This window comes from Pleurodeles waltl, chromosome 6 (genome assembly GCF_031143425.1).
Source record: "Pleurodeles waltl isolate 20211129_DDA chromosome 6, aPleWal1.hap1.20221129, whole genome shotgun sequence".
In the NCBI taxonomy this organism is placed as follows: Eukaryota; Metazoa; Chordata; class Amphibia; order Caudata; family Salamandridae; genus Pleurodeles; species Pleurodeles waltl.
Window position 1 is genome coordinate 1,543,468,759 of NC_090445.1, and position 24,679 is coordinate 1,543,493,437.

Below are 24,679 nucleotides of genomic sequence, written 5' to 3' on the forward strand. Positions count from 1 at the left end.
GTGATAGATTTATTAATACATGCACTTAGAGGGCACCTTAGAGGTGGCCCCTGCAAACCTATCAACTCCTAGTGTGGGCACTGACTGGTCAAAACAAGTAGAGCCACCTTAAAACAGAGTTCGGGCCCCTGAGGTGAGAGCCAATGCTCTCGAAGACTCAGAACAAAGGCCTGTTCTAGGCAGAGGTGTAACCTCTCCCAGGCAGGATGGACATTCCAGGTTGGGGAGCTTCAAAAGCCTTGCCATCTTTGAGATGTGACCCAGGCCTCTCCATACGGTGGAGGAGGCCAACTCCCAGATCCTGACCCCACTTTTGGCAGCAGGACTGGCAGGAAAATTAAGTAAATTAGGGGGAATGCCCAATTCATGCCAGTCCCATCCCTATGGTGGACTAGCTGAAGTGGACACTATTTTTAAATTCCTCCATCTTGCGTGGAAGAAATTAGGCCAGTAGGGTTGCGGCTATGCCCACTTCCTAAAGGAACACCAACTGACGTGGCCTCAGCCCTACCGGCCTGTCTTCAGCCCTCGACGAACCTGCAACAAAAGTCAACCAGTCTAGGGCCAGCGACCTCCAAAGCCCTGGGAGGACTGCCTGCTTTCGACAAAGACCAGGATCTGTGGACAGCGGACCTTTTCAGAAGAGACCAACTTTAAAGACAAAGACCACAGCCCTGAGGAACTGTGAAATTGGATCCAAACCTACCTCTGCACACGACTCACATTGCAGAGTTCTAGTGGCCCACCGGTCCTGTGAAGGTTTCCCAGCGATCCTGAGCCTGAGTTCATCATAGATTGACCGCTGACACTCTGCCTGCATGCCGGCAGCCTCAGTCTGTAGACTCCCCCTGACTGTGACCGCCTAGTAAGCTGATTTCCAACACCAAAAGACACCCTTGCACCCAGAGCCCCTGGGCCTGGGGGAGCTGGACTGATGGTGTCCCTGAGTTCCAACATCAGAACTTACCTGTCCAACTTTCTGGCCCAAGCCTGCAACCTTTTTTCAGAACCAATCTCCCCCATTGGTTAACATTGGGAGCACAACCCTGTGTTGGCACTGTGCACTCTGCTACCCCCGTGCCACTGCTGCCTTGTGCCCCCCCCCCCACCCCCTCTTCTACTTACCTCAAATCCAGGAGAGCGGCCCCTGGCCTCGCTCTACTCAACTGGGAGCAGTGCATCTTCAGTGAACCTCTGTCTCCATAGAATAACATTGGACTCGCAATGCTGTGTTGGCACTCTGCACTCGGCCGTCCCTGTGCTGCTGAGGGTGTAAGTTTGGTGCAGCCTTGTACCCCACCCCGGTGCTTACCTTAACCCCTGGAGACCAACCTCTGGTGCCGCTTTCACTCACCTTTGAGCAGTGCATCTTCAGTACACTATATAGATGGACAGTGTCCTACAGTAAACATTATATTTGACATTGTAGTGTTGGGACTAGTATGTTGAACAAACTCATTTACTTCTCCTGTCTTTCTGACTAGATAAAGTTTCAGTCTATATTATATTATCTTCTAAATAAAAATGACTAGAACCTCTGCATTGGCCTACCCAACAAACATGAACACTGATACATGTTCTGCTTTTGTGCCTAAATTTACATAGCTAGATTGCTAACTCTGCAACCTGACACATGCATGTGTTACTTAGAACTAAGTGAAATAAGTGTGTTTCTATATAATATTCTCACATTAAACGAATATACACATTTAAATTCAATCAATTTTAATTACATCCAATCCAGAATGTTAGTATCATACTAAAGAATTCCCAAAAGCCCATGTTATTGCCAGACCTGCCTGAAACCTTTGTTCAATTTACAGATTGATAAATCATCTGTCTAATCACACTACTCGGACATTTAACTCCTTTTCAATTTCACTATCTTTTCTTATGGTTTGAAAGGATGTTGTCACATGGTGGTTGTTCAATGTCCCTTTAAAATAAAGCACAAAGTTACATCCTAGTCAGTTCGTTAATAACTTACTGGAGACTGATAATAAATGTTAGTACTTAAGGTTTCTGAATCTAGTAGATTGTGGTTCTATTGTGTTAATCTACGCTGACTCAAACAATATGCATCCTCCTGCCTTTATACAATGAAATAGATAATACTGTTTTACAACAAGGTTCTGAATGTTGGCTCAAAATGCCTGGGCTGAGCTGATATGCTTAGTATCATTTGAAGCATCTCAAAGAAAATAAAAAAACTAGCCTATGAAGTACTGGGGTAGTAAAATATGGAAATCTTGGGTTCGCTGTGGATCACAAATATTGTTACTGTTGCCAGTGTGTTCTATTTAAGCTTTGGCTAATTTGCAGATAGATGATGTATGTAGCAATCTTTGAACAATGGGTGGCTGATTATTATAGACAAACGAGTGTTTCTGATCAGAATTTTACCCTGTCCATTTACAAAGATACCCAGAGTGACCTTGAGCACCTCAGCATATATGATTTAAAATTAGCAGTTCAGGAATTCATGACAGCTAATGTTTATACTAGCTAATTGTCTAACTACATACATTTGTATGTAGTGAACACCTGTCAGAGTATTGATGTCCCTTTTAAGGTTAATACCCAAATGCAAACAGCCACTGATAACGTTGGTGGTTCACTTTATTTGTTCGTGTACAAACTACTGGATTATCATTTACCAAACATTCCTTTTGGTTATGCTATAAACCCTTAAAACAGTCCATATGTAATGTTTTATAAAACATCACATCTATGTGCATTTGGGCAGACCCATGCCCTTCGTTAGGAGAATGACTGGAATTGTGTATCATGAAGCTATGCGAAGTCCAAAGAATATAAATTTACTCCAGAGTTTGGAGTCAAATAGAGTATAATTGCAACAACCAAAATAGCTTCAGCCAGCACTGATAAACGTCAGAAACCACAGAACATACTATACTTCGGGCACCTCGAGGATGCTATTCTTTGCTGTTCTCCGTATTTACATTTGTTTGAACCTTAGTGATCTCGGTACATGTCACATTTAATAATGCTGATCATCATTTATTTTACTCTACCTTTAATGCAGACATATACGTTGTATGTCCAGCCAAAATCATTGGGAAAAGTACCTATATGATAAAATTAGTTAGTTTGAGTTCTGATTGTTTGTTTTTAATTAGAAGTATGAAGTAAAAAAATAATGTTATCAGCCCAAATGGACTCATGTTGAACTTGCCTTTACTTAAAGACTACCGTACAACTAAACTTTGTTGTGCGAGCATCTGTTTAATAAGGTTCTAGAACTTGGTTGTTTTGAATTGTAGAATATTGCGATAGCTGCTCTACCTTCATACTTGGCACACATTTGGAGTATGAATTTTTGCAGATTTTAAATATCTGCATCTTGAACTTGAAATTGGTATAGGTGTGTGCCTCAAATTCCTTGCGCTACCTACACTATAGCCACAGATTCAAAGCACTCTCCTAGATGTACTTTCCGAGGCAGCGACTTACATTTAGGCGCCCTGGGTTGGCACCTGTTTTTATTACTTTCTTCTTGACCTTGTTTGTCTTGATCCAGTGAGCATTCAGATGTCTTCAGGGGAGTGTGCAGATCAGGGGGTCTATACAGGAGCTTCAGATTCTGCTCTTGGACTGACTCTGGGAAGATGGCTCAGGAGCTTGGGCTATGTCTGGGGTTCCTTTCACCTCTGCTTGATGAGTGTTCACCTGGGCAGCGCTGCTCCCACTTATTGGCAGGTCTCTTTGTCAGTGACCCCCTTTCCTTACTTGGGCATTGACTTCACCCTCAGACTCTGCTCTTTGTCTGTTAGTCAGAGTCATGAATACTGATGCTGGGCTCCATTCCAGCTCTGGGTCTAGCTTTGCTAGGACCTGGCGCTTGCGCTGACCCCTCACAGGTATCAGCATGCATGTGAAAGCCCACAGGTGCTTTTGGGTTTTTCATATTCTCATCCGGCTCCTACTCCGACATCAGCTGGTCTTGTTGATAGCAGTTTCACCTCTTTAATTCTGGTTATGTGGTTGGAAGCCTTGTCAATTTCTTCTGTTTTGATGCTGGCGTTGGGGCGAGGGATGACATCAGCCCTGACTCCACCTCCGACTCCCTCTTTTCTTTGATGCTGCAAGACCATTCTGAATGACACCTACAACACCTACTGTTGAGTCAAGATTTATTGGATGAGCCCCATCTTGATGTGCTACCCAGGTTCCAGGTCTCTGGGTATTCTGTTGACTCCGGTATAAGCTTCAAGGCGTTACTCATCATAGTATTACATATTGAGGCTGCTGTTGGGCAGAGGGATGGCCTTTCTCCTCCTCCTCTGACGGTGAAATGGTTCTTCTTTAATTTCCATTCTGTCAGTGATCTCCCGAGTCCAGGTTTAGCCTGTATTGGTGTTTTAGCCTCCCTTTCGAGGGTGTTCTCTCCTTTAGTTCTAACTTGTGAACAACAACTTTGGTCTTTGGATTACACCAGTTAAATCGTGGAAGTAGAGACTGACTTGTTGACAGAAACCCAGCATCCTTACTCCTCCTCATTGGAATCCAGGTGGTTCTTCCTTGAGGCAATCAGGGTCAGTAGTCAAATGGTCCAGGGCAGGCTTGCCTTGGCTCAGCTGCTGTTGTTTAAGTTTGATCACCCATAGATGTCTTCTGCTGCCCTAACAGATTAATTTAATCTTTTATCTTCTCCTATGGCAGGAGATTGGCGGTGTATAGATGCATTGAGGAAGAAAATGTTCTTGTTGAAGGGTCTCTTCCTCTCCCAGATTGATTTCACTATGTGTTCCATCATGTACAAAAGTATTAATGAAAACCTTGGGGAAACTAAAGTGAATGTTGTGTACTAAAATATTACCAGATCATGGAGTTGTAATATAGGTGTTTCTGAAACACTGCCATGGCTGCTTTGTACATTGGTACTCCTTCTGTGCATTGGTCGACTGTTCTGGAAACACAGACCTGAGTGGTTTGTAGCATGTTTTCTGATGGATCCTTCTTAATGCAGATTATTCACTTTTAGAATATTACCTGGGTGCCAGATTGGATTTGGAAGTTTTCACAACAATGCTCCAGCACTCTGATAGGAGTCGTCCTGCATATGGCTCTGCACTGGCCTCATTCTACCTCAGAGGTGAAGGAGCACAGTTGCATATATGTATCACCCATGGATACCGGCGTCACTTGCTTTCTTTCTGCGCCTTCGAGTGTGAATCCAGGGCTCTGCACCCTTTTTTGTTGGCAGATGAATCCTTTCAAAATCTTTTCCCAGTGTGCAAGGGAATGATGTTCCCACCAAAGATAATAGGGTTCAAACTTAGCAGTGACTGTGGAAATAAGATGCCGGTGATGGGCCCATACAAAGTCTGCCTTTGGTGCTCATGCTTTGGCCATAACCACAAGTGTGTGAAGAATGTGCCCTCATGCACCCGAAGGCAATCCGGGACCTTGAATTGAAGCTGTATGCCATGGAACACTGAAAGAAGTCCAGTACCTCGTGCAGGTCTAGCTCCAAGTCCAGTTTAAGGGTACATATCAGTTCCCATTCTTAAGGCTGTTCCTGCAACATGACTTCATCACCGTCGATGTCGTCCAGTTAGTCAGAGTCTAAGAAGAAGCAAAAAAAGATGCTACTTGATCTCGCTGCCAGTCTCTGATTGATTGAGCCAATTCCACAACTGGTCTCACTGTACCCCAGATGTCACTGACCATTGGCAACGCCACAGCAGGTTGAGACCTTTTCTGTATAAACTGTATATTTTTGGCACTCTTCTGGCTCTCTCAAATGCACCAGTTGGCTGCAAGAATCTGTAGGGTCCTCCACTGAGCTTACCACTGGCGGGTTTGCCTTCTGTACTTTCGAGCCCCTCAAACCTGCCTCGGGATCCACACTGACTCTGGTACTGAATTCCACTCTGAAACCAAAGGTCGAGCCTCTGCTGACTCCAGTGTCCAACCCCAAACCAAATTTGTCTTCACCCGGCCATGGTTGCACTTTGACTTCAGTTCTGGTCACCCGGTTCCTTTGATTTTGGACTCAGACAAAACTCTTCTTCTACAACTGACCCGTTTTCTGAGGCTCCATCATCAGTGAGGCTCATATTATGACCAGAGTTTGCCACCACCTGAAAATGATGATGTTTTTGATTTAACCCCACTTTACAAAGACAGTATTATATACACATGGGTTTGCAGGAGGCCATTGGGCTTGATTTTTTTCCCCTGGTACTAGGTTGGTTTCACCCCCCTGGGAGCCCTAACAATCATTTGCTGTAGTGATTAGAAGTACAGCTGAGGTCCTGGAACTCCAGCTGCCTTCTATTGAAGACAAGAAAAATCTTGTTACTGAGGTTTTGCACCCAGGGTCAGCCTTCTCTGACCCCTTATTCCATTTAATGAACCCTGAATGACACCCTTATGCGTTGCTGGGTTAAGCCTTGTTTTTTCCTACTACTGAACAGACAAGTGACCAGATACCCAGATTTTTTTATGTAGCTTCTACACCTAGTGGTCCAGGTTCCTACCAGCAAAATACATTCTAACTCATTCCCCACAACTCCTCCAGACAGGGAGTAGTAAAGGACTGAGGCATTCGTGAAGCAAATGTTGTCTTTAGCTAGGCTGTCATTGAGATCGGTCATTACAGTCTACCTGTTAGGCTGGTATACGCATGCCATGTGGAACAGAACCCGTGAGATCTTGCCAGTGGTCCCGAAGGTGTTAGCATTCTCTCTGTCCTGAATGGTTTAAACCAGAGACTGGAGTCAAGTAAATATGGTTGGCTTTGATAGTACTGACCGCTTGAGGCGATTGTGAGCACTAGCTGGGTGCTCTGCCAACATATGTGGATGTAAGCCACTGGAGGATGTGCAGGCATCCCCTAAGGAAATGCCTTTTGATCGGGTCCACCTATTGTGCAAGAAGGCTTACTCTGTCCTCAGACGGTTTAAGGAAAGCTAAGCATTTCTTGGGTCTTTCTACACCTGCTTATTAGTTCTGCATCAGTTTTGCTTCTTTCGAGGCTACTACAGAGGACTGCTGTACATACAATATCAGGCCTTGCCACCCACAAAAAGCCACCTAAGCCCTTCTGTGGCTGGGGACATGGATGTACCAAACATCGCACAAGTCACTGGACAAAGCCCTGCTACCACTCCTCTGCCCATGATGCATTGGCCTCAAGACTGTTTTAGTTTTCCCTTAGTGGCACACAACCATCCTCTGTGGGGCAGAATCAGACATTTTTGTACTAGGGTAACACTCTGTTACATCCATCAGATTTGTCCTCCAGATCATCCAGATGCCCTTCTGTTTCTCACTGACCAACCACAACTGCATATTTCAGAGGAGCACCTCTCCATCTTCCTGCAAGGGGTGCAGGCCGTACTGGCCAGAGGGTCCATTGAGAGGGTGCCTTGAGAGGGTGCCAGCCTTAAAGCTTGATACGGTTTTTTACTCCTGCTATTTCCTTGTGCTGAAGAAGGACGAAAGCTTTCATCCTATATCAGATCTTCGCACTCTGAATGCCTTCTTGTATAAGTACAAATGCAAAATGCTCACACTGGTCCGTGTTCTGTCTTCCTTAGATCTGGGTAACTGCATGGTTGCCTTAGACCTGCAGGATGCGCATTTCCATGTACCTATCTTGCAGTCCCACAGATGATACCTTGGGTTTAAGACCAGGCCAGGAGCATTTTCAGTTTGCTGTGCTTTCCTTCAGCCTTACAAGTTCCTCTCAAGTGTTTATGAGAGTAATGGTGATGGTCACCGCCCATCTTCGGAGGTTGGGATTACCAGTTTTCCAATACCTCTACAACTAGCGGTTGAAGGCAAGCTTACCACAGTCAGCTGTGGACCACCTCCAGACAGTGGCAAAAATTCTGACTTCTTTGGGGGTCTTGATTAATGAGTGGAAGTCCACTTTACTTATTCACTGAGGTTTCCTTTTATAGAAACTCTTCTAGACATGGTGCAGTTTCCCGGCCTTTCCTCCCTCGCAAAATGTTCAAGACATTCAGGCTATGTTTCCAATTTTTTCAGCCTTAGTCCATGATCTCAGTGAGAGCATCTCTGAGGCTTCTTGGTTGGCTGGCCTCGTGCAGTCCTGCAGTAGGGCCGGGAGTCTCTGCAAGCCCAGCACTAAGAAAACCTGTCAGATGTTATCTAGGTTTCAGAGAAGTTTGGACAAGATCTGCAGTTGTGGCTGTTTCACTGCAGCCTGACAATCCTTCCCTTCTCCATGCAGAGCTGACAGTGGTGACGGATGAGTCTCTGCTGGAATGGTGAAGTCATCTGGGAGAGGTGAATATCAAAGGACTCTGGCCTGTATAAGAAACCTGGCTTCACATAAATCTCTTGAACCCACCAGCCACCCACCTGGCATTGAAGGCCTTCCTGCCATCCATCAAGGGAAGGCCAGTGCTGATTCTCACAGACAACACTACCACCATATAGTATTGCAACAAGGAGGGCGGACTAGGGTCCTGGGTTCTAGGTTCATGTGCCAATAGGTGATCCACCTTTGGAGTTGGCAGAAGTGTCAGTGCTTCTCCCCAGTCGTGAACCACCTGGTGATATCTTTAAATGCTAGGGCGGATTAACTCATCGGGCGATGCCTGACCGATCTTGAATGGCATCTGTACTCAGAAGTGCCACAAGGGATCTTCCAACAGTGGGAAAAGCCCTGGCTGGGTCTTTCTGCCACAGTCCAGAACTTGTAGTGTCTAAATGCCTGTGCGTTGGAGTACCTAACAACAATTCATCTGGGAGATGCATTCAGGTTATAGTGGAGCACTGGACTCCTGTACTCCATTCTACCTCTGCCCAGAGTTCTGAAGAAGATCATGAATAACTGGACAGAAGTCATCCTAGTGACTCCATATTGGACCGTAGGAGGGTGGTACCTGGAAATAATAGGCACGAATAGCTGTCCTCCAACCAGGCTTCCGCTTGTGGGGATCTTTTGTCACAGCAGCAGGGCAGGGTTTCAGCATCCGAACATATGCGATCTACACATCCATGTGTGGGGATTGAGCAGCAACGGTTGACCACATCTGATCTACCTCTTGCGGTTGTACATCCCATCCTCACAGCCAAATGCCCCTATATAAAGTCTATTGATGCAGGGTGCTGGGACAAATGTGTGGCCTAGCATAGAGTTCACAACATACACCCCTTACAAGCCAAATTGATGGGTATTTTGTTATTTGTTTTATTTTTGGCCCATCAAGGTCTGACAGTGGCCACTATTAAAGGTTATTTGTCAGCCATTTTGGCTTTTTTGTATTTACCGGACCAGTTGTAGGTGTTTAAATAGCCAGCTGTGCTGCGGTGTATTAAACATTGGACATGTGTTCCCTCCTAAGATGTTTGCGATACCATTAGATTTCACATCTGTTACACTAAAGACCATTGGGTGGACGATCACCTTTTTTGGGGTTTCTCCTGGGCTAAGAAAAGTGAGAACAGTGCAGAAGGACTCTGTGGACACTCTGTCTGTAGTCATCTGCATTAGGATCTGCTACATACTGGCCAAGAAGCAGCCTACAGAAGAGCTGAGGGCTCATTCCACCAGGGCTGCTACTACTGCTGGCACACCAAGTCCCTGTTCTTGACATCTGCACGGGCATGACGTGGGCATCTAGGCACATGCTTACGAAGCACTTCTGCCTTGGCATACAGGACCGACAAGAAAGGCTTTTCGCCTGTTAGGTCCTGCATGACTATTTGGTCTAAGGCTACTCCACAGGCCCTTCACCTTGGGAAGTACTGCCTTGATATTTATTCTAAAGGAGAGGAATCAGCAGTTAGACATCAGGAGAACAAGCTACTTACGTTTGGTAATGCTTTTTCTGGTGAATAATCTATCTAACCAGAGATTTCCTCCCCATCCTCCTGTCTCATTGTTGTAATTCAAACTGCAGACAGCTGGGATTGTTTCATTAAGTGCTCTGCAATACGCTGTGTTATTTCCAGTGTTTGGCGCTGTGACTGTAAACTGCTGGGTTGCTGTATTGAATGCTGCGGCACTGCTTGTGATTGTATAATGGAGAAGAAATGCGTGGAATTCGAACAGCAGAGTGCTGGGATTGCTGCATTGAGTACTCTGTATTATGTAATCTCCAGTACATGGCTATGTAATTGCAAGATTGTAGGTGTTGCTGCGCTGAGTGCTGATACCCTGCTTGTGTTATTTTTAATTGTGCAGCAGTGGAGATTGTTGATCTTTTGAGCATCCCACGGCTCACAACTTGGGCTGAAGGCCTGGTCGTTAAAGTACAGAAGCAATAGATGGGTCTTTTACCCATACTCCCACCCTACCCAAGCCCCCAGTCCCTGCCTCAGCAAAAGGTGCTTGCAGCACTGCTATCTCGCTGATCCTCTCCGGGCTGAGGCAATAGGGGCTCTTGGTTCTTGTTCCCTTATGTGATGAAACCCCTAGTCTGAGGCTTAATGGTCCCTAGTGTTAGCTACTTTTATTGTATAGCTAACATAAGGCGTTTAATGTAAGGCCGAAACCTTTGACTATGGGATCTGGGTTGGGTCAATCATCTCGCCCCTTCACTGGCACATGGTCTTCAATGTCAGCTTCACTGCCGATTGTCCCTTCTGATCCGAGTATGTCACCCACTCTGATTTGATGCATTGCATCTTTGACCATGAATATTTAAAAACATGAATCCTGTTATTCGAAAAGCTATTTCTACTTGTAAGTGTTTGATTGTGTTTTTGGGTGAACAGGGAGACCAGAGGTAATCGCCACACCAGCCGTTGCTTACCTGCTAAAGCTTGGGGTAACCTAATGGAGCTTGGAGTTGCATGATGGAGTCTGACTTGGCCACCTGTTTGCTTCAGTTGACGCCAGCTTTTCTCAAGAGAGCCCTTTCTTAATTCCAGTTTGGAAATCCCACAGGCCCACTCTTTTGGCTCTTTGTCAGAGAACAACAGCTGCGTTTCTGTGTGAGGACATAAACCATGGGGCAGGCAGCCACTGCATGTTTCCCAAGATCCCTGGAGCACACTTCTGAAGGGGGTACCAAAGGTAAGACACCTGTGTCGCTCACACCCTCCTCAGAGGTTTGGCTAGACAGTTTGTCTCAACTGTCTATCCAGGTGTGTTTCTCTCACCTCATCAGCACGTAGACCTGTAGTGCAAGGATGGCGATCCCCAAAAGCAGCTCGATAACAAGTCTGAAAAGAGAAAGATGAGGATAAATACATGTTTGATCACCTTCTACGTGCACCTGCACATCGGGAAGAGAAGCAGAAATGTACAGCTTCCCAACAGAGACACACACCTGGGCTTCAGGAAGATAATTTCTAACTCACGCAGACACACACAATCACAAAACCACGCTACTGGCCATCTCCATACAGAGATGTGGTATGGTGGCATTCAGTGTCACCCCCCTGTTACACTAACCAGTTCCACAGATACAGCTCTGAGTTTAAATGTGGTAACACGCTCCTGCGAGATCTAGACCGCTGCCCCACGGTGTGGCCTTAAGGAATATGCCCTGTCGTTTTTGAGACGGTTACTTCCTCAGCTTGGACACTGAGACATAGACATACTTGAATTGCAGGGCTGCAGAACCCTGCACCTGTCAGTATGCCGGCCTAGCTACTCCAAAGTATTTTGTGCACAGTGACAAGATAAAAAATGATATTGTTAGCTACTCAAATGGTGTCGACAACGACTAACAAGACAATTTGCCTAAAAAAATGCGGGCTTCTTCGCCTGCCCCTGTAATTGTTCACCCTCACCTGCTGTGGTGATGCAGAGCACCCCGTAGAAGTGGACTCTTCCACCTCTGGCTGTGACCATGTGCACGATGGATCGCCCTGGCCAGAACAGTGCAGAATGGTTACTAAGAGGGGAAAAACGAGTCAACTCTCTTGTGGTTTTCTGGGTTTTGCTTGTGTAACTGGGAGATTCCATCTTGCATGATACGTTTTGGCATGACGAAATGCCATATACAGTAGACCGATTATTTCGCTCACTGCCTCAAATGAAACTAAGACAATGGTTTGGGGGTGTAAAGGGAAAGTTACTACCACAATAGACTGCAGTAGGCTAACCAGGTCAGACTAGGTGGACTTATTGAACATTGCGGTGTTACAGGGTGTTTTAAATTGCTCATTTCATCTTCACCAGTAGAGCGGTTCTGAGACTTGAAGAGGGGTCGTTAGGTATTATTTTTATAGTTTTTTAATTGTCTTAACTCTTACCCCCTTGTCTGATCCATTTGTGATGTTTCTGATTCTTTGTGACATTCACCAGAGTTTAACTATTGAAGGCATCAGGGTGTGGTCTCTGCAGAATATTTGTTGTTGTTTCGGTATTTATGGATTTGTTCAGCATTGCTCACTTCTCCATATTCATAACAGTGTAGATATGTGGTGTTGCACAAGCTAAGTTGCCACTCGGGAGTTTTGACATGGGTGTTCTTAGTTTCCACCGTGATGATCACCATTTTGTTAATGTACGAGGGATGGAAATCTTAGTTGGCCACCCTGGGATTCGAATATGTGAACTGCAGGTTTCACATTGAATTCTACAAGCTGACTTAGGGTGGCATAGGCAGGGTGTGATGGTGCACAACAAGGGCGGTTTAACCATCAGAGAACCGGTCTTCCGACGGACAAGGAAGACAGACACTCTGACCCAAAAGGCTCTGTCCGTATTGTAGTGCTGAGAAGGAGGTCTCATCGTTCTGAGGGGAGAGTCTCAGTCCTGGGAATGGGAGGGAACATTGGCATTCCCTAGAGATTGGGCTCCCCTGGATAATGTCAGGATACGGGGCAGTGGCTTAAACACTTCTCAGCGCACTCACAGTCTGCAGCGGTCTTGGTGAGGCAGGCAGCGGCTCAGGTGGTATGCAGTATGTGCCAAGAAGTAATGGATCATAGTGCAAGCGGTTGTTCCTCTTGTGCACTGGTGTACAGCACTTGACTTCATGGAGCAGCATCTGTAAGGAAATGATAGAGGGTGAACCATTTCCTTATGAAGTCCGTTTCATGTCGGACTAACTCCCTGAACGCATGGAATAAAGTATCCAAACTATATGTATACAGAATATTGCAAAATGCACACCCATGCCATTTTTTTTTAGAACAAACACACGATGGGGAACGTTTGCATCCAAAAGAGAGATAACAGCATCTGACTTTTGAACTTCGTTCGATATTAAAATAAAATACTGACAAGTATAAACTTGTTACTACAAGAGGCTGCCTTCTTCCTAAGTATAAGAGCTTCTACGTAGGCTAAGGAGTTCCATCAGCATGAATAGTAATATTTTATGTGACTTCAGGGACATACTTATAGAGGTGTTTAAAGCGTCGGATGTTGTGTATGGAGCGCCTCTAACTTAAACATGATCTTAGACATTCTTCACACATTTACATGACAAGAGGTCAGTCTGCTTTCAAAAGACGTTTATATATTTGTGACTTCCCCCAGAGCCTCAGAGACATTCAGGCCAACATGATGCTAACCTAACTACTTGAGAAAGTACACATTATAAGTTTAGCTCTTAGCTAAGGACATTGACGTGAGAGGACAACTTCAGCTGATGGCATAACGGCACCAGCGGGCCAGAAATTGGAGAATGCTGTACTGTACAAAAAAGTATTACCTAACAGGTTATTGTGGAGACTCAAGGAGGACAAAGGGAGACTAGAAATAGTCGAGCCAGAGACTAAACTACTCACTGCTTAAAACCGGTTTTGTAAGGAGAGTTTACTAATCTAAGCATATGGCGTGTGGGGACAGGAGACTAAGGAATGTGCGCTTTGATGTCACTTTTCCTAATAAAATGGATACACGAACTCATTAACCTGCATTTTTCAATGATATGCACCTAATAAGGTATTGGAATGCATGTAGAGGGGAACGGTCACGAGGAACATTGCGAAATGTATTTTTTCCCCAACAGAGCCGCGAGTGTAAGCAACAGTATCTGTAGAAGTGGTGAAAGTACAAACAAGAGGATTGAAAAGGCTTCGACAGACGCTTGGGTACAGCAGTTGTCATTACGCTCTGGTAAAACTGTGAGATGCAGTCTCTGCGTATTAACAAAAAAAACTGACTGTAAAACGTAAGGAAAACGAAGTTTCCAACTCGTAACCTGATCACTTTACTGTAATACCCGCAGTGCCAATCAAAGATTGCTACACCCGCCCCTAAGCTATGTATTTGTTAATAAGGTGCGGTCTGCCTCTTGCGACACTCGGAGCGGGAATCTTCCTGTGATGCGCACGGCTGCCGCGCGCATCCAGTAACCACTCCCTCCCCGGTGGTGTCGTTGCTGGAGATTGACGGTGTCGTGTGCGCCTCGTGCTTTGGAGAGACCATCCTGCTCTGTCCACCGGCACTCCATCGCTTGCCTTGTTTCTGGGGTAATCTTTCATCTGTTCCCGTCAAACTTTCTGTGGTACGATTAAGCAGGGCAATCCATTATTACTTAAATTAATAAAACCAAGCCCACCTAAGGTTAGACTCGGTGCCAGTGGTTTTCTAAAGGGCGGCTAAGAAACGTTCTCAAGAGAGAGACTCAACTTAGAATTAGCCGCTGCGGGGGTTTGAATGTTTTGTTTACACTTGCGAATGATGTATTATGTTCTACAAGACAAAAGGTGACTTCTTTTCTCTGCGTCCTTTGCAGCACTGAGGTCCAGCAGCGAGAGCCGTCCACAACACCTGCCCCTGCGCCCAGCAGAGATGGAGAAGTCTGATGACAGGACGGAGGTGGTGCTGCTGGCGTGTGGCTCCTTCAACCCCATTACCAACATGCACCTGAGGTTGTTCGAGCTGGCCAGAGACCACCTGCACGCCACAGGTACGTATTAGACAGTGGGGATAACGTGCCTCCGTGTCCTGTGCACATGGGTGTGTTTGTGAACGCCGCAGGGGTGGGGAGGTACAAGCCTGGTGTGTGCTGCATATGAAACACGGGAGCTCTCAGTGACTTACCCGCGTTAAAAGAGTGCCTTAACCATTGCTGAGGTGTACAAGGGAACCTCAGTATTAAATTAAAGGCGTCATAAATATTGAAATTATATGGGGGTGAATAGATGGTGACTGGCAACGAAAGAACTCACCTGAAGTCAGAGTAGAACCTCTGACATAGTGTCTGTCACTGACATCCGTTTAGGAAATGTTTAGTTAACCTAATTGTGGGCTATCTTAAATGCAGCAAGCTTGATTCACAAAACTTTCTTCCATGAGTAGGCATGGCTGATCCCTGGAAATTCAGGAGTAACTTAACACCTTCTTAGAAGGAAATCTGAACAAATCCGGCCTAATGTTTTGTTTACTGTTCTGGGTTTCAAAGGGGAAGTCGTGTACTTCTGGAGAGCCATCGGAGAGTTTTAGTGCGTACCAAGTCAAAATCAAGAATCGGTAAAGCTATGGCTTATACATGAATGTACTTCTTTGATTGTGCTCTTAAAACAAACACATCTGTAGGGGTTTGTGTGGATTGAAACATGGCCATAAGAAATGCCTATGAAAACTGTACAAGACAAGATGGAACAGTGAGACACATATCATCGACATATTAAGAGTAGGGTGTTGATGTTCATTTTTGGGGTCGAGCCTACCAGACAGTGCAAACTTTCTGGTTTAAAAAAAACCTGTTGTCGGCTTACCAAGTACCTGCAGGGTCTTACAGCACAACCATAGCTTACCACTGTTTGGCTTCATTGTCACTCTCATGTGCTTTCTTCTTATACAACGGCTTTCCTTGTCCCAGCTCATCAATCTTGTGTTTGTCTCTCCCTTGAGAATAGCCTCTTTACCATCTCTCTGATTGGCTGACTAGTATTCCTCCACTGATCACTTTTAGGGAACTACTTTTTTTTCTTATTGCTTTAACCCTTCATGAGAGGGCATGTATTCTCCAGCTCCGTTGTTGGTGTTCTTCTCCCCCTGGAGCTTCATATTGCTGTCTCCCTTGTGTTGTAGACTCTCTTGTGTGCCTCTCTACACCGCCAAACTTTCTGCCTCACCCATAGTTGCTTTTTGCTCATGTGCCTCTCCTGTGTTACTTTACTTTCTGTGCCCCGTTTGCTTCCCTCTTCTTTTTTCAAATTGATTTTTGTAGGGGGAAAGAAAGGCAGCAAATTACTGCCACCCACCTTAAAAAAAAAAAAGTGCTTTCATGCTACTTATTTTTTCATTTTTTTTTTTTAAATGACGCATGCATCATTTTGTAGGTGTGCATGCATAATGAAACATAGTGGGCACGCCTACAAAATTACTCTGATGCTGCAGACGTGTCACCACACCCTTTTTTCCTACCTGTACAGCATCACTAAAAGGTATTGGCAAAGTGAATAGGTCCTAAGTATGGTACCTATTGGGTTTGCCAAAGCTTATTTAGGCATGATTAGTAAGAATAACGACTAGCGCGTCTATAAACTGGTCTGTTAACCCCATACTCTGCATCATTGTAGACACTTCAATTAAAAGGTCTATACTTCATGATTTTGTATTCCATCACTGTATTCGGTCGGTATTGAACCCTGTGGGCCTTAGGCATGCTTTGGTCATTTGTTTGGGCATTTTTGTCCCTCTCCTGTAAAAGGGCGGGAACCAGAGGCACCAGCAATTGCAGCGCTTTACAGCACCTTTTGCAAACAAGATTTCTCGTCCTTACAACACAAATGCAACATGTCTCACTCTCAAGCCCACCCCTGTTGTGCTTTCAAGGGCGGCCTTCATGTGCCAGAGTTGGGCGCAGAATCAGGCACAAGTGATTCTCGTCTTTGGGCCATAGTCAGGCATCATGGCACAGAGTATAGGCACATGAAGAAAAAGAGGAAGTATTGCATGCTCTTTCCTCAGGCTTCCAAATCAAGGATCACAGAGAAGGGCAGGGTCTGCTAGAGTATTGATTACTAAACAAGCAGAGGCGGATATCTAATCTCATTTAGTATTCAATATCCTAGCAGCCACAGCTCTTTCTTTTGGGACCATGGGCAGAGCAGAGGCTTCTGGGGGATTAGGAGTGTGTCAAATTACTTACCGTGTCAAAAGAAAAAGAACCTTCATGATGACTGCACAGGCTGCGATATGAAATGGATGACGATAAATAGCTCCGCCAGTGTGATTCTGAGATGGAAGCAGCATAACCAGCTGCATTCTTAAAATCTGCGGACAGCCTTGAGATGCTTGGACACTATTGTCTAGAGAGCAGGAGCTGAAAGCCTGCCACCTTCTGCTACTGGTGTGTGCTGGTGAAATGACCCAGGGTGGGGAGAGATGTGTACAACTTCCCCTGGTGCTCCATCTTGAACATGAGATGGAGATAACATAGAATCACACGATGAGTGCAAGGTGCTTTGAGTGTTAAGGACTCACAGCGCCCATAGCATGTGAAGTGCCTTGTCCAACAGAGGTCAAAACAATAAATACACAATCAACACCGGGATAAAGGCAGATGGCACATCACAGCAGTTTGGCCATTGCTTTGTTTACTGCAACACACATAACTCACCAGCTTATACACTGGTGTGTTATTACATTTAGGCGAGACAGCCAACTTAGAAGTAGAGAATGGACTGTGTGTGATGTCGATTTGTAACAGCCCTACTGCCACTGAATGTGCTGCAGGATGCACTGTTGGTATGTTTTCTTCATGGCCAACATGCCCTGCAGCTGTTGGACCTAGTGGTGCCATATCGGGACCACTTGGGGAAATTAATAAGTAGCAAGGTTGTCTTTCTCTAGGACAGTAGGTGATAACAATGGTACTCCATTGCTCTACAGGAACTCTTTAGACTGCTTTTTATAACACTTTTAGTAATTACATGAGCTCTGGCAGACAGGTCTCCAGCCAGACCTTAAAAATAATTCCCATCTGAGCCCATCATTAACCTCTCAGATTATTCATCCCAAATTAGTCTCAAATGATTACTGACTCCGAAAATATCACATGGAACCAATTTCAGGGGCCACTTTTGTGACTGGAATATGAGCCTCTGTTGCCTCCTCTGACAATGTGTAAGTATTTTAGGCCATAATCTTAAAGCACACTGTCATAGTCTACAGTTACGACTAACTAAATTTGCAAAAACAACAATCTGGAAGTTTTTATGTTGTGAGTGTAAAGTATCTTGAAGTAGACTTGGATAATACAACAAGATTCCTCTTTGCTCCTGTGTCGTTTTTCTTGTGACATCGCCTAAGCATCACAGAACTCAAGCGAGCATTCATGCCTAAAATGGGGCTTCAAGGCATGTGAACACAATGGGGAGGTGAGAAGTCACATGAGAGATGGAGTCTTCTATTATTGCTCCGTCCCTCTTTATAGGTCAGCGCTTTCATTACTTTCTTTCATGTTCTGTCTCCTCTGTTCCCTATCACCCCTTATTTTCTCAAGCTATATGCAGTCCCTTTCCCACCCAATCTCTTCTAGATTCTTCCTTCCTCCCTTTATGTTCTTTGTCCCTGCTTTCTTCCTTAGCCACTGTACTCTTTGTCCTAGATTTCTTTGTTCCTTTTTCTGCCCCACCCCTCTCCTCTATAGTCATTCTCATTTGTTTGTGCTCTGTTGTTTCTTTTCCCTAGCCTTCCCACGTCAGATCTGTTTTCGTCGTCCCTGATACACTCTCTCTCCTCTTTACAGTGCCCCAGTTTTCTCTTCTAGAATCTATCCTTACTCCTCTTTCTACGCTGTTAAAGTGACCTCCCCGCGATTCTTTCTTTTTTACTCGGCGCAGGTTCTCCACTTTAGCCTCCTTTATTTTTTTAAGATCTCTTTTATTGCTTTATAATTGCATGAGAACGTATACAGAACAAAATAACTTCCCATCTTTTTGTAACCCCCCTCCCCTCACCCCTTTCGCACTTTCCATCAATAATACAGAGGTGTTTGTTCGGTTCACAAATGAGTTACTTATTTGGTCTCTTGTACAATCTTCAACAGGAATATCTTGGTCAGCTGTACATGATCTGGTTCTGATAAATTTGCCTCTGCATCAGAGGTAGAAGTGTCGGGTGTTCTAAGATTGTCCAGTATCGTGTTCCATTGCTGAGCATTGTCTCTAGTTCCTAGTCCCTGAGTGTTTCCCTTAGCAGTACTGTCCCTTCAGTTTCCGCCCACTTGATTAATGCATTTCTCCAACAATTTATCTGTGGGCCCTTCAGATCTTTCCAGTGTGAAGTTATTTCTCTCCTTGCTAGTATCAGAGCCAGGTCTATGAATCGGTTTGTGATTTTATGCTTGCTAGGGCGAAGGAAATCTCCCAAAACCGCCACCATGGCTGATCGGGATAATGTTCATCCCGTGCAAGTGGTGAGTGCCTCAAATATCCCCGTCCAGTAGTCCCCGATTAGTGGGCAACTCCAGAGCATGTGCAGCAACTCTGCTGCTAGTTCTGCACATCGAGGGCAGCTGGCATTTTCTACACCATAAATCTTTGATATCATATAGGGGGTTAGGTAAGCCCTGTGAAAGACATATATGTTTATTAATTTAAACCTGGCGTTTCTGGAAACTGTATATATGTGTGAGGTTATTCTGGTCCACTGTGTGTCATCTATTGTAACTTCTAGTTCCCCCTGCCATTTGGTCTTAAGTTTATTTAAGGGAAGACATATGCTGGTTAGTAGAGATGTATATATCCCTGATATCAACCTCCCTTGGTCTCCTGTAGTGCATATTTGGTCACAGGTAGTATGTCTGGGGGGTTCTTCTAGTCCTGTGCCCCATTGTTTACGAATAGTTCTGGCAATTGCGTTAAAGGTTAGGAACAGCCCTGGTGGTAGCTGGAACCTTTCCTGCAGTTCTGCATAAGAGCACAGTTTCCCATTATTATATAGAGCCCCTATGGTGTCGATCTGAAGTGCCATGAATTGGGTGATACCCCTTATCACATGATTTCCTGCAACGGTTCCTATACAGATCAGGGGGGCCTCTGGCGAGTACGGTGTTCTGGTGTGTGTTCGTTTTAGGTATTGTTCCCAGCAGTGACGCGATGCTTCCCATTCTATCGGAAGCGGTTTATTCTGTTTCTTGGGGTTTAGTAGAATGCCCAGAATTCTATCACGGGAGCAGTGGAGAGGGGCTCTCAGTGCTTCCCCCACTGGGGGTGCTCTGACGAATCGTGCCAGCCATTGGAGTTGGCTCGCCCAATAGTATAATTCAAAGTCAGGAACAGCCAAACCACCCTCTGCTGCTGTTCTGTGGAGGCTGCGCAATGCTATCCTTTGTCTGTTGGTTCCCCATATAAATCCTGTAATCAAGGACAAAATTGTTTTAAATACCACCCTCGGTATAATGAGTGGGATGGTTGCGAAGTAATATAACACTCTAGGTAATACTATCATCTTAATCAGTGCAACTCTCCCAGTGACCGCTAGTGGAAGTGTCTGCCAGAATACCATGCTGTTTTTGATACTCCTAATCGTGCTCTGAATGTTCCCTTCTAGTAAATCCTCAGCGGAGTGATAGATATTAACCCCTAAGTATTTGAATGTGGATGGGGACCACAGGAGACCCCGATTGTCCATTGGTTCTTCGATACCCCTAGTAGCTGGAAAAATGGACGACTTCCCCCAGTTTATCCGGAGCCCAGATGCAGCCCCAAAGTTGTCTAACATTGTCATTGCTCCTGGTAGATCGGCCTCTGCGTTCCGGAGGAAGAGTAACATGTCATCTGCATAAAGAGCAATATGATGTGTCCAAGCATTGATTGTAATGCCTTCGTAGAACCTCTGGGACCTAGCTGATTGGGCGAGAGGCTCAACTGCCAGCGCAAAGAGCAAAGGTGATAGCGGGCAGCCCTGTCTTGTACCCCTACCTATGGCAAAGGAGGGGGATATTGTACGGCGAGTGCGTACTCTCGCTGTGGGGTTTGTATAGAGAAGCCTCGTCCATTTGACAAACCCTTCTCCTAGTCCTAGCTGCAGCATCACTCGTTCTAGGTAGTCCCATCGTAGGCTATCAAAAGCCTTCTCGACATCTATCGAGATGATTACTGCTCTAGTTGCGTCAGAGGGCAGGGCATGAAGGAGTGAAATCAATCAACAGATATTTTGGGCAGTGCTTCGCTTTGGGATGAATCCCGATTGGTCCTGATGGATTAATGTGGATATGTATGTGGTAGAAGTCTGTTAGCTAGTACCCTGCTTAGTATTTTATAATCTAAGTTCAACATTGATAGTGGGCGGTATGATCGAACGTCTGTGGGGGGTTTGGTGGGTTTCAGAAGGGGAATCATTATGGCTTCTGTAGTGGAAGGAGGCAAGCTGTTGTTATTCCATGCCTCTGCATATAAGATGAGGAGCTGGGAGGTTAATGTATCCTGATACGCAAGATAGAACTCCAAGGGGAGACCATCTGCTCCTGGTACCTTGCCCCTTGCCATACTCTGGATTGCAGTCTTTATTTCTGTAAGCGAAATGGGGGTCGCCAGGGCTATTCTATCTTCCCCTTTCAATGCCGGGAGGTTGAGGTTCCCCAGATCTTGTAATTGAGCGTCGCTGAGTACTTCGGTGGGAGGGGCATATAGCTCTGAGTAATATTTAAGAAAGGTGGCATTGATCTCCTTCTGTCCATATATCTTAATACCCGGGGTGGTCTCTAACTCCACCACTATGGTTTGATGTTGGGGCGGTTTGGCCAGCCAGGCCAGTAGGGCACCTGCTCTGTCGCCCTCTGTATGTTGCTTCTGCAAGAATTGCTTGTAATCGAAACGAGACAATCTAGTGTTAGTTTCTATTATTCTAGCCCTTGTCTCTTCTAGTTGTGTTGAGAGGTCGGGTTGTGTTGGGTGCTTACGTTCGAGATCCCTAAGGGAGTTCTCGAGATCGCCTAGTTCTATCTCTAGCACCTTCCGTACTCCCTCAGTTGTGCTAATACAATATCCCCTGATCACTGTTTTAAAGGATTCCCATTCGACAGATCTGGACGAAGCAGTTCCAGCATTGTTCTCGAAGAATTCCGTGATCTGCGTGCCCAGTTGGGCTCTAAAAGCCTCGTCTTCAAGTGACTCTGCTCTCAGACGCCAAGTGGGGATCAAAGGTCTCTTGCCGCACCAGGCCAAAGAAATCAATAAGGGATTGTGATCTGAGATGGTGTGGCCAAGATACTTGGCCTTCAGCACCACAGATTGCACCTCTGGAGACGCCAAAAAGGTGTCCAGTCGTACATGCAGGTCGTGAACTGCTGAATAGAAAGAGTATTCTCTATTGGGGGGATTAAGTTTGCGCCAACAATCCGTTAGTTGCCAGTGTTTTTGCCACTGCTGGAAGTGCAGTGCTGTTTTATGGGTTACAGATTGTGACAATGGGTGGGTGTGATCTATCCATTGCGGTATCCATTACACAATTAAAGTCTCCTCCTATTAACGTAGTGCTAGTGAGAAGTGTGCTCATGACCAGTGATAGTCTGTCTAGGAATCTTCCCTGCTCGTGATTTGGGGCGTATAGTCCCGCAAGAGTTACCTCTCTCCCATCCAATCTACCAGAAATCACTACGTATCTCCCCTCAGTGTCGATCAAGGTATGAAGAACCTGTAATGGGACGCCTGGTCTGATCCATATCAACACTCCCCTCGCAAACGCTGAGTGGGTAGTGGCGAATATGTGTCCCCTCCTGAGCTTTTTCAAGGCCTTGATCTCCTGCTCCAACAAGTGAGTTTCTTGTAAGATAGCTATGTGCACTCCCCTTCGTTTAAGAAAACTGTGAACCTTGTACCTCTTGGACATGTTATTTAGGCCCCTGACATTCCATGTGATTATCTTGTATTCTGTGGTCATGATTTAAGGAGGGATGTAGAGGCGGTCTTCTAACACCGCTCTATTACTACTACTGGACAAACCTATTGAGTTTCGTAATCTAAGGTGTGAACCGTTTGGGCTGCAAGATAGATGTGCCTGATAAACCCTGAAAACAACACAACCAAAATCAAACCCCCTTTGTAACTCCCTCTCCCCAGGACCGGTACCTACAACTCTCCCCGTCCAAACCATTACAACTATTGTAATCTTAATTATCAACCTATTGGAGGGAGGCGTGCCAGAGACCAAGAGGCAGCGCCCCGGAGCCTTCCCCAGGCCCGATCATGTGTAATGTGCCGGTTAAGAAATGACATCCAGGTTCCTATCGCTCTATATTCACGGTTGGGTCCTAGTAATGTCCCTAAACAGATTGAGGTTCCCCCACAATTGTCAGCTCACTTGCCAACTTGTTCTTTCAACAAGGTCAAATAATCTTGTCCGCCGTTCTTGGGGTGATCAAAGGCAAGCCGATGAGAGTGTCCCGGGAGGATATTGAGGAATGTTCGCAGTTTGAATCAACGTCTGATGCAGCATCTGGGGTCCGGCGTGTATGGAAGTCTCCCCCGCTTAACGCTGCTGCTGTTTCCACCGCATGACGCATTTCCTGTTGTGACTGACGTTTTGATGGAGCCGCTTCTGTTGTCTTCTTCCGGGATCTGCTACGTTTCTTCCCGGGGTTTCGGAATGTTCGGTCGCGGGTCGCTCTGCAGTGGATGTTCAGCGATTCGAGCCATTCCATCGCCAGCTGAGGTGTGAGAAAAAAATGGGTCCTGTTATCGTATTCCACTCGGAGTTTTGCCGGAAAGAGCATCGCATATTTTATACCATGCTCACGCATGGTTCGTTTTACTGCGATGTAGGATGCCCTTTGTGCCTGTGTTTCTCTCGTAAAGTCTGGGAATATCATGACCTTTTGGCCATCCAATTGAATCTCTCCTTGCTGGCGGGATTGTGACAGTACGTAGTCTCTATCTTTGTGGTGGAGTAATCTAGCGATTATTGGCCGTGGCCTGACTCCCGGTGGGGGTGGTCCGCCAGGGATCCTGTGGGCTCGTTACACCGCAAAAAATGGTGAAAAGCCCACTGATGCTATTGTGTCTCTGAGCCACTGTTCCAGGAATATTTCTGTATTAGCTGCGGTGGTCTCCGCCCCCTCCGGAACCCCCACCAATCTGATGTTGTTCCGTCGGGCTCGGTTTTCGGCATCCTCTGCCCTTGCCTCCAATGTTTTCAGCCGGGTGGTCAGGTCTTTCATTTCTGAGGATGAGTCTTTGTGTGCCGCTAATACCCCTGTCAGCGCAGTCTCGTGCAAACCCACCGTTTCTTTTAATTTACGGTGGTCGTCTCGCAAAAGGGAAAGATCTGCGGTGAGGTTATCGATTTTACGCTCAAGTGCTTCTCGGGAATCATTAGTGGCCAGCAGCACAGTATCCAGAGTAGTTTCTTGTTGTTCGTGTCCTGTTTGCGATTCTCTGGCGGGCGTTGGGGGTGGATTCTCCGTGTGCGAGGAGTCCTCCGCTGTTGATTTGTCGTGTTTTTTGGGTTTTACCATTGTAATAGGTCTCAGGTTGGCGAAGGCCGTTCGTATTAGTGGAAGGTGGTATCGTTCGTCAGTATCGTCCAGTCCGTATGTCGTCTGTCTCTGTCCCGGTGCTCTCACGTGGCGAGTGCTATTAGAAGTTCACCGTTTTGAGCTGTTTGACCATGTACTGCCATTTGTTAAATTTTGTTTTGACCAATGACTTTGTGTTTCACCACTGCGCATATTAGTTGCTCAATGTTCACCAGTAGCACATGGTATGTTTTGTTCAGTTGAGCCGCCTATGGGCTTTGACATTGCATTAGCCATTACATTCTGTATTCTGCCTATTGGCTTTGACATGCTGTATCCAGTCTAGCCGCCTATTG

The 24,679-nt window shown here is 45.7% G+C and overlaps 1 protein-coding gene and 1 long non-coding RNA gene across 4 annotated transcripts in view; one reads left to right on the top strand and one right to left on the bottom strand.

Moving 5' to 3' along the window:
* Window positions 1-24,679, top strand: part of NMNAT1 (nicotinamide nucleotide adenylyltransferase 1) — a 182,027-nt gene that overhangs the window by 109,901 nt on the left and 47,447 nt on the right. For 2 of the 3 annotated variants that reach the window (XM_069241176.1, XM_069241174.1), the window contains one exon: window positions 14,649-14,822. In XM_069241176.1, the coding sequence (XP_069097277.1) occupies window positions 14,705-14,822 (118 nt within the window). In that variant the 5' untranslated portion in view covers window positions 14,649-14,704. Of the gene's footprint in view, window positions 1-14,232; window positions 14,383-14,648; window positions 14,823-24,679 lie in introns of those variants that run through there. The other variant, XM_069241175.1, reaches the window with a different exon arrangement.
* LOC138301090 (uncharacterized) overlaps window positions 12,833-24,679 on the bottom strand; it is a 128,885-nt gene continuing 117,038 nt past the window's right edge. The window contains exon 3 of the long non-coding RNA XR_011205058.1: window positions 12,833-12,950. This is a non-coding gene — a long non-coding RNA (uncharacterized lncRNA). The remainder of the gene's footprint in view (window positions 12,951-24,679) is intronic.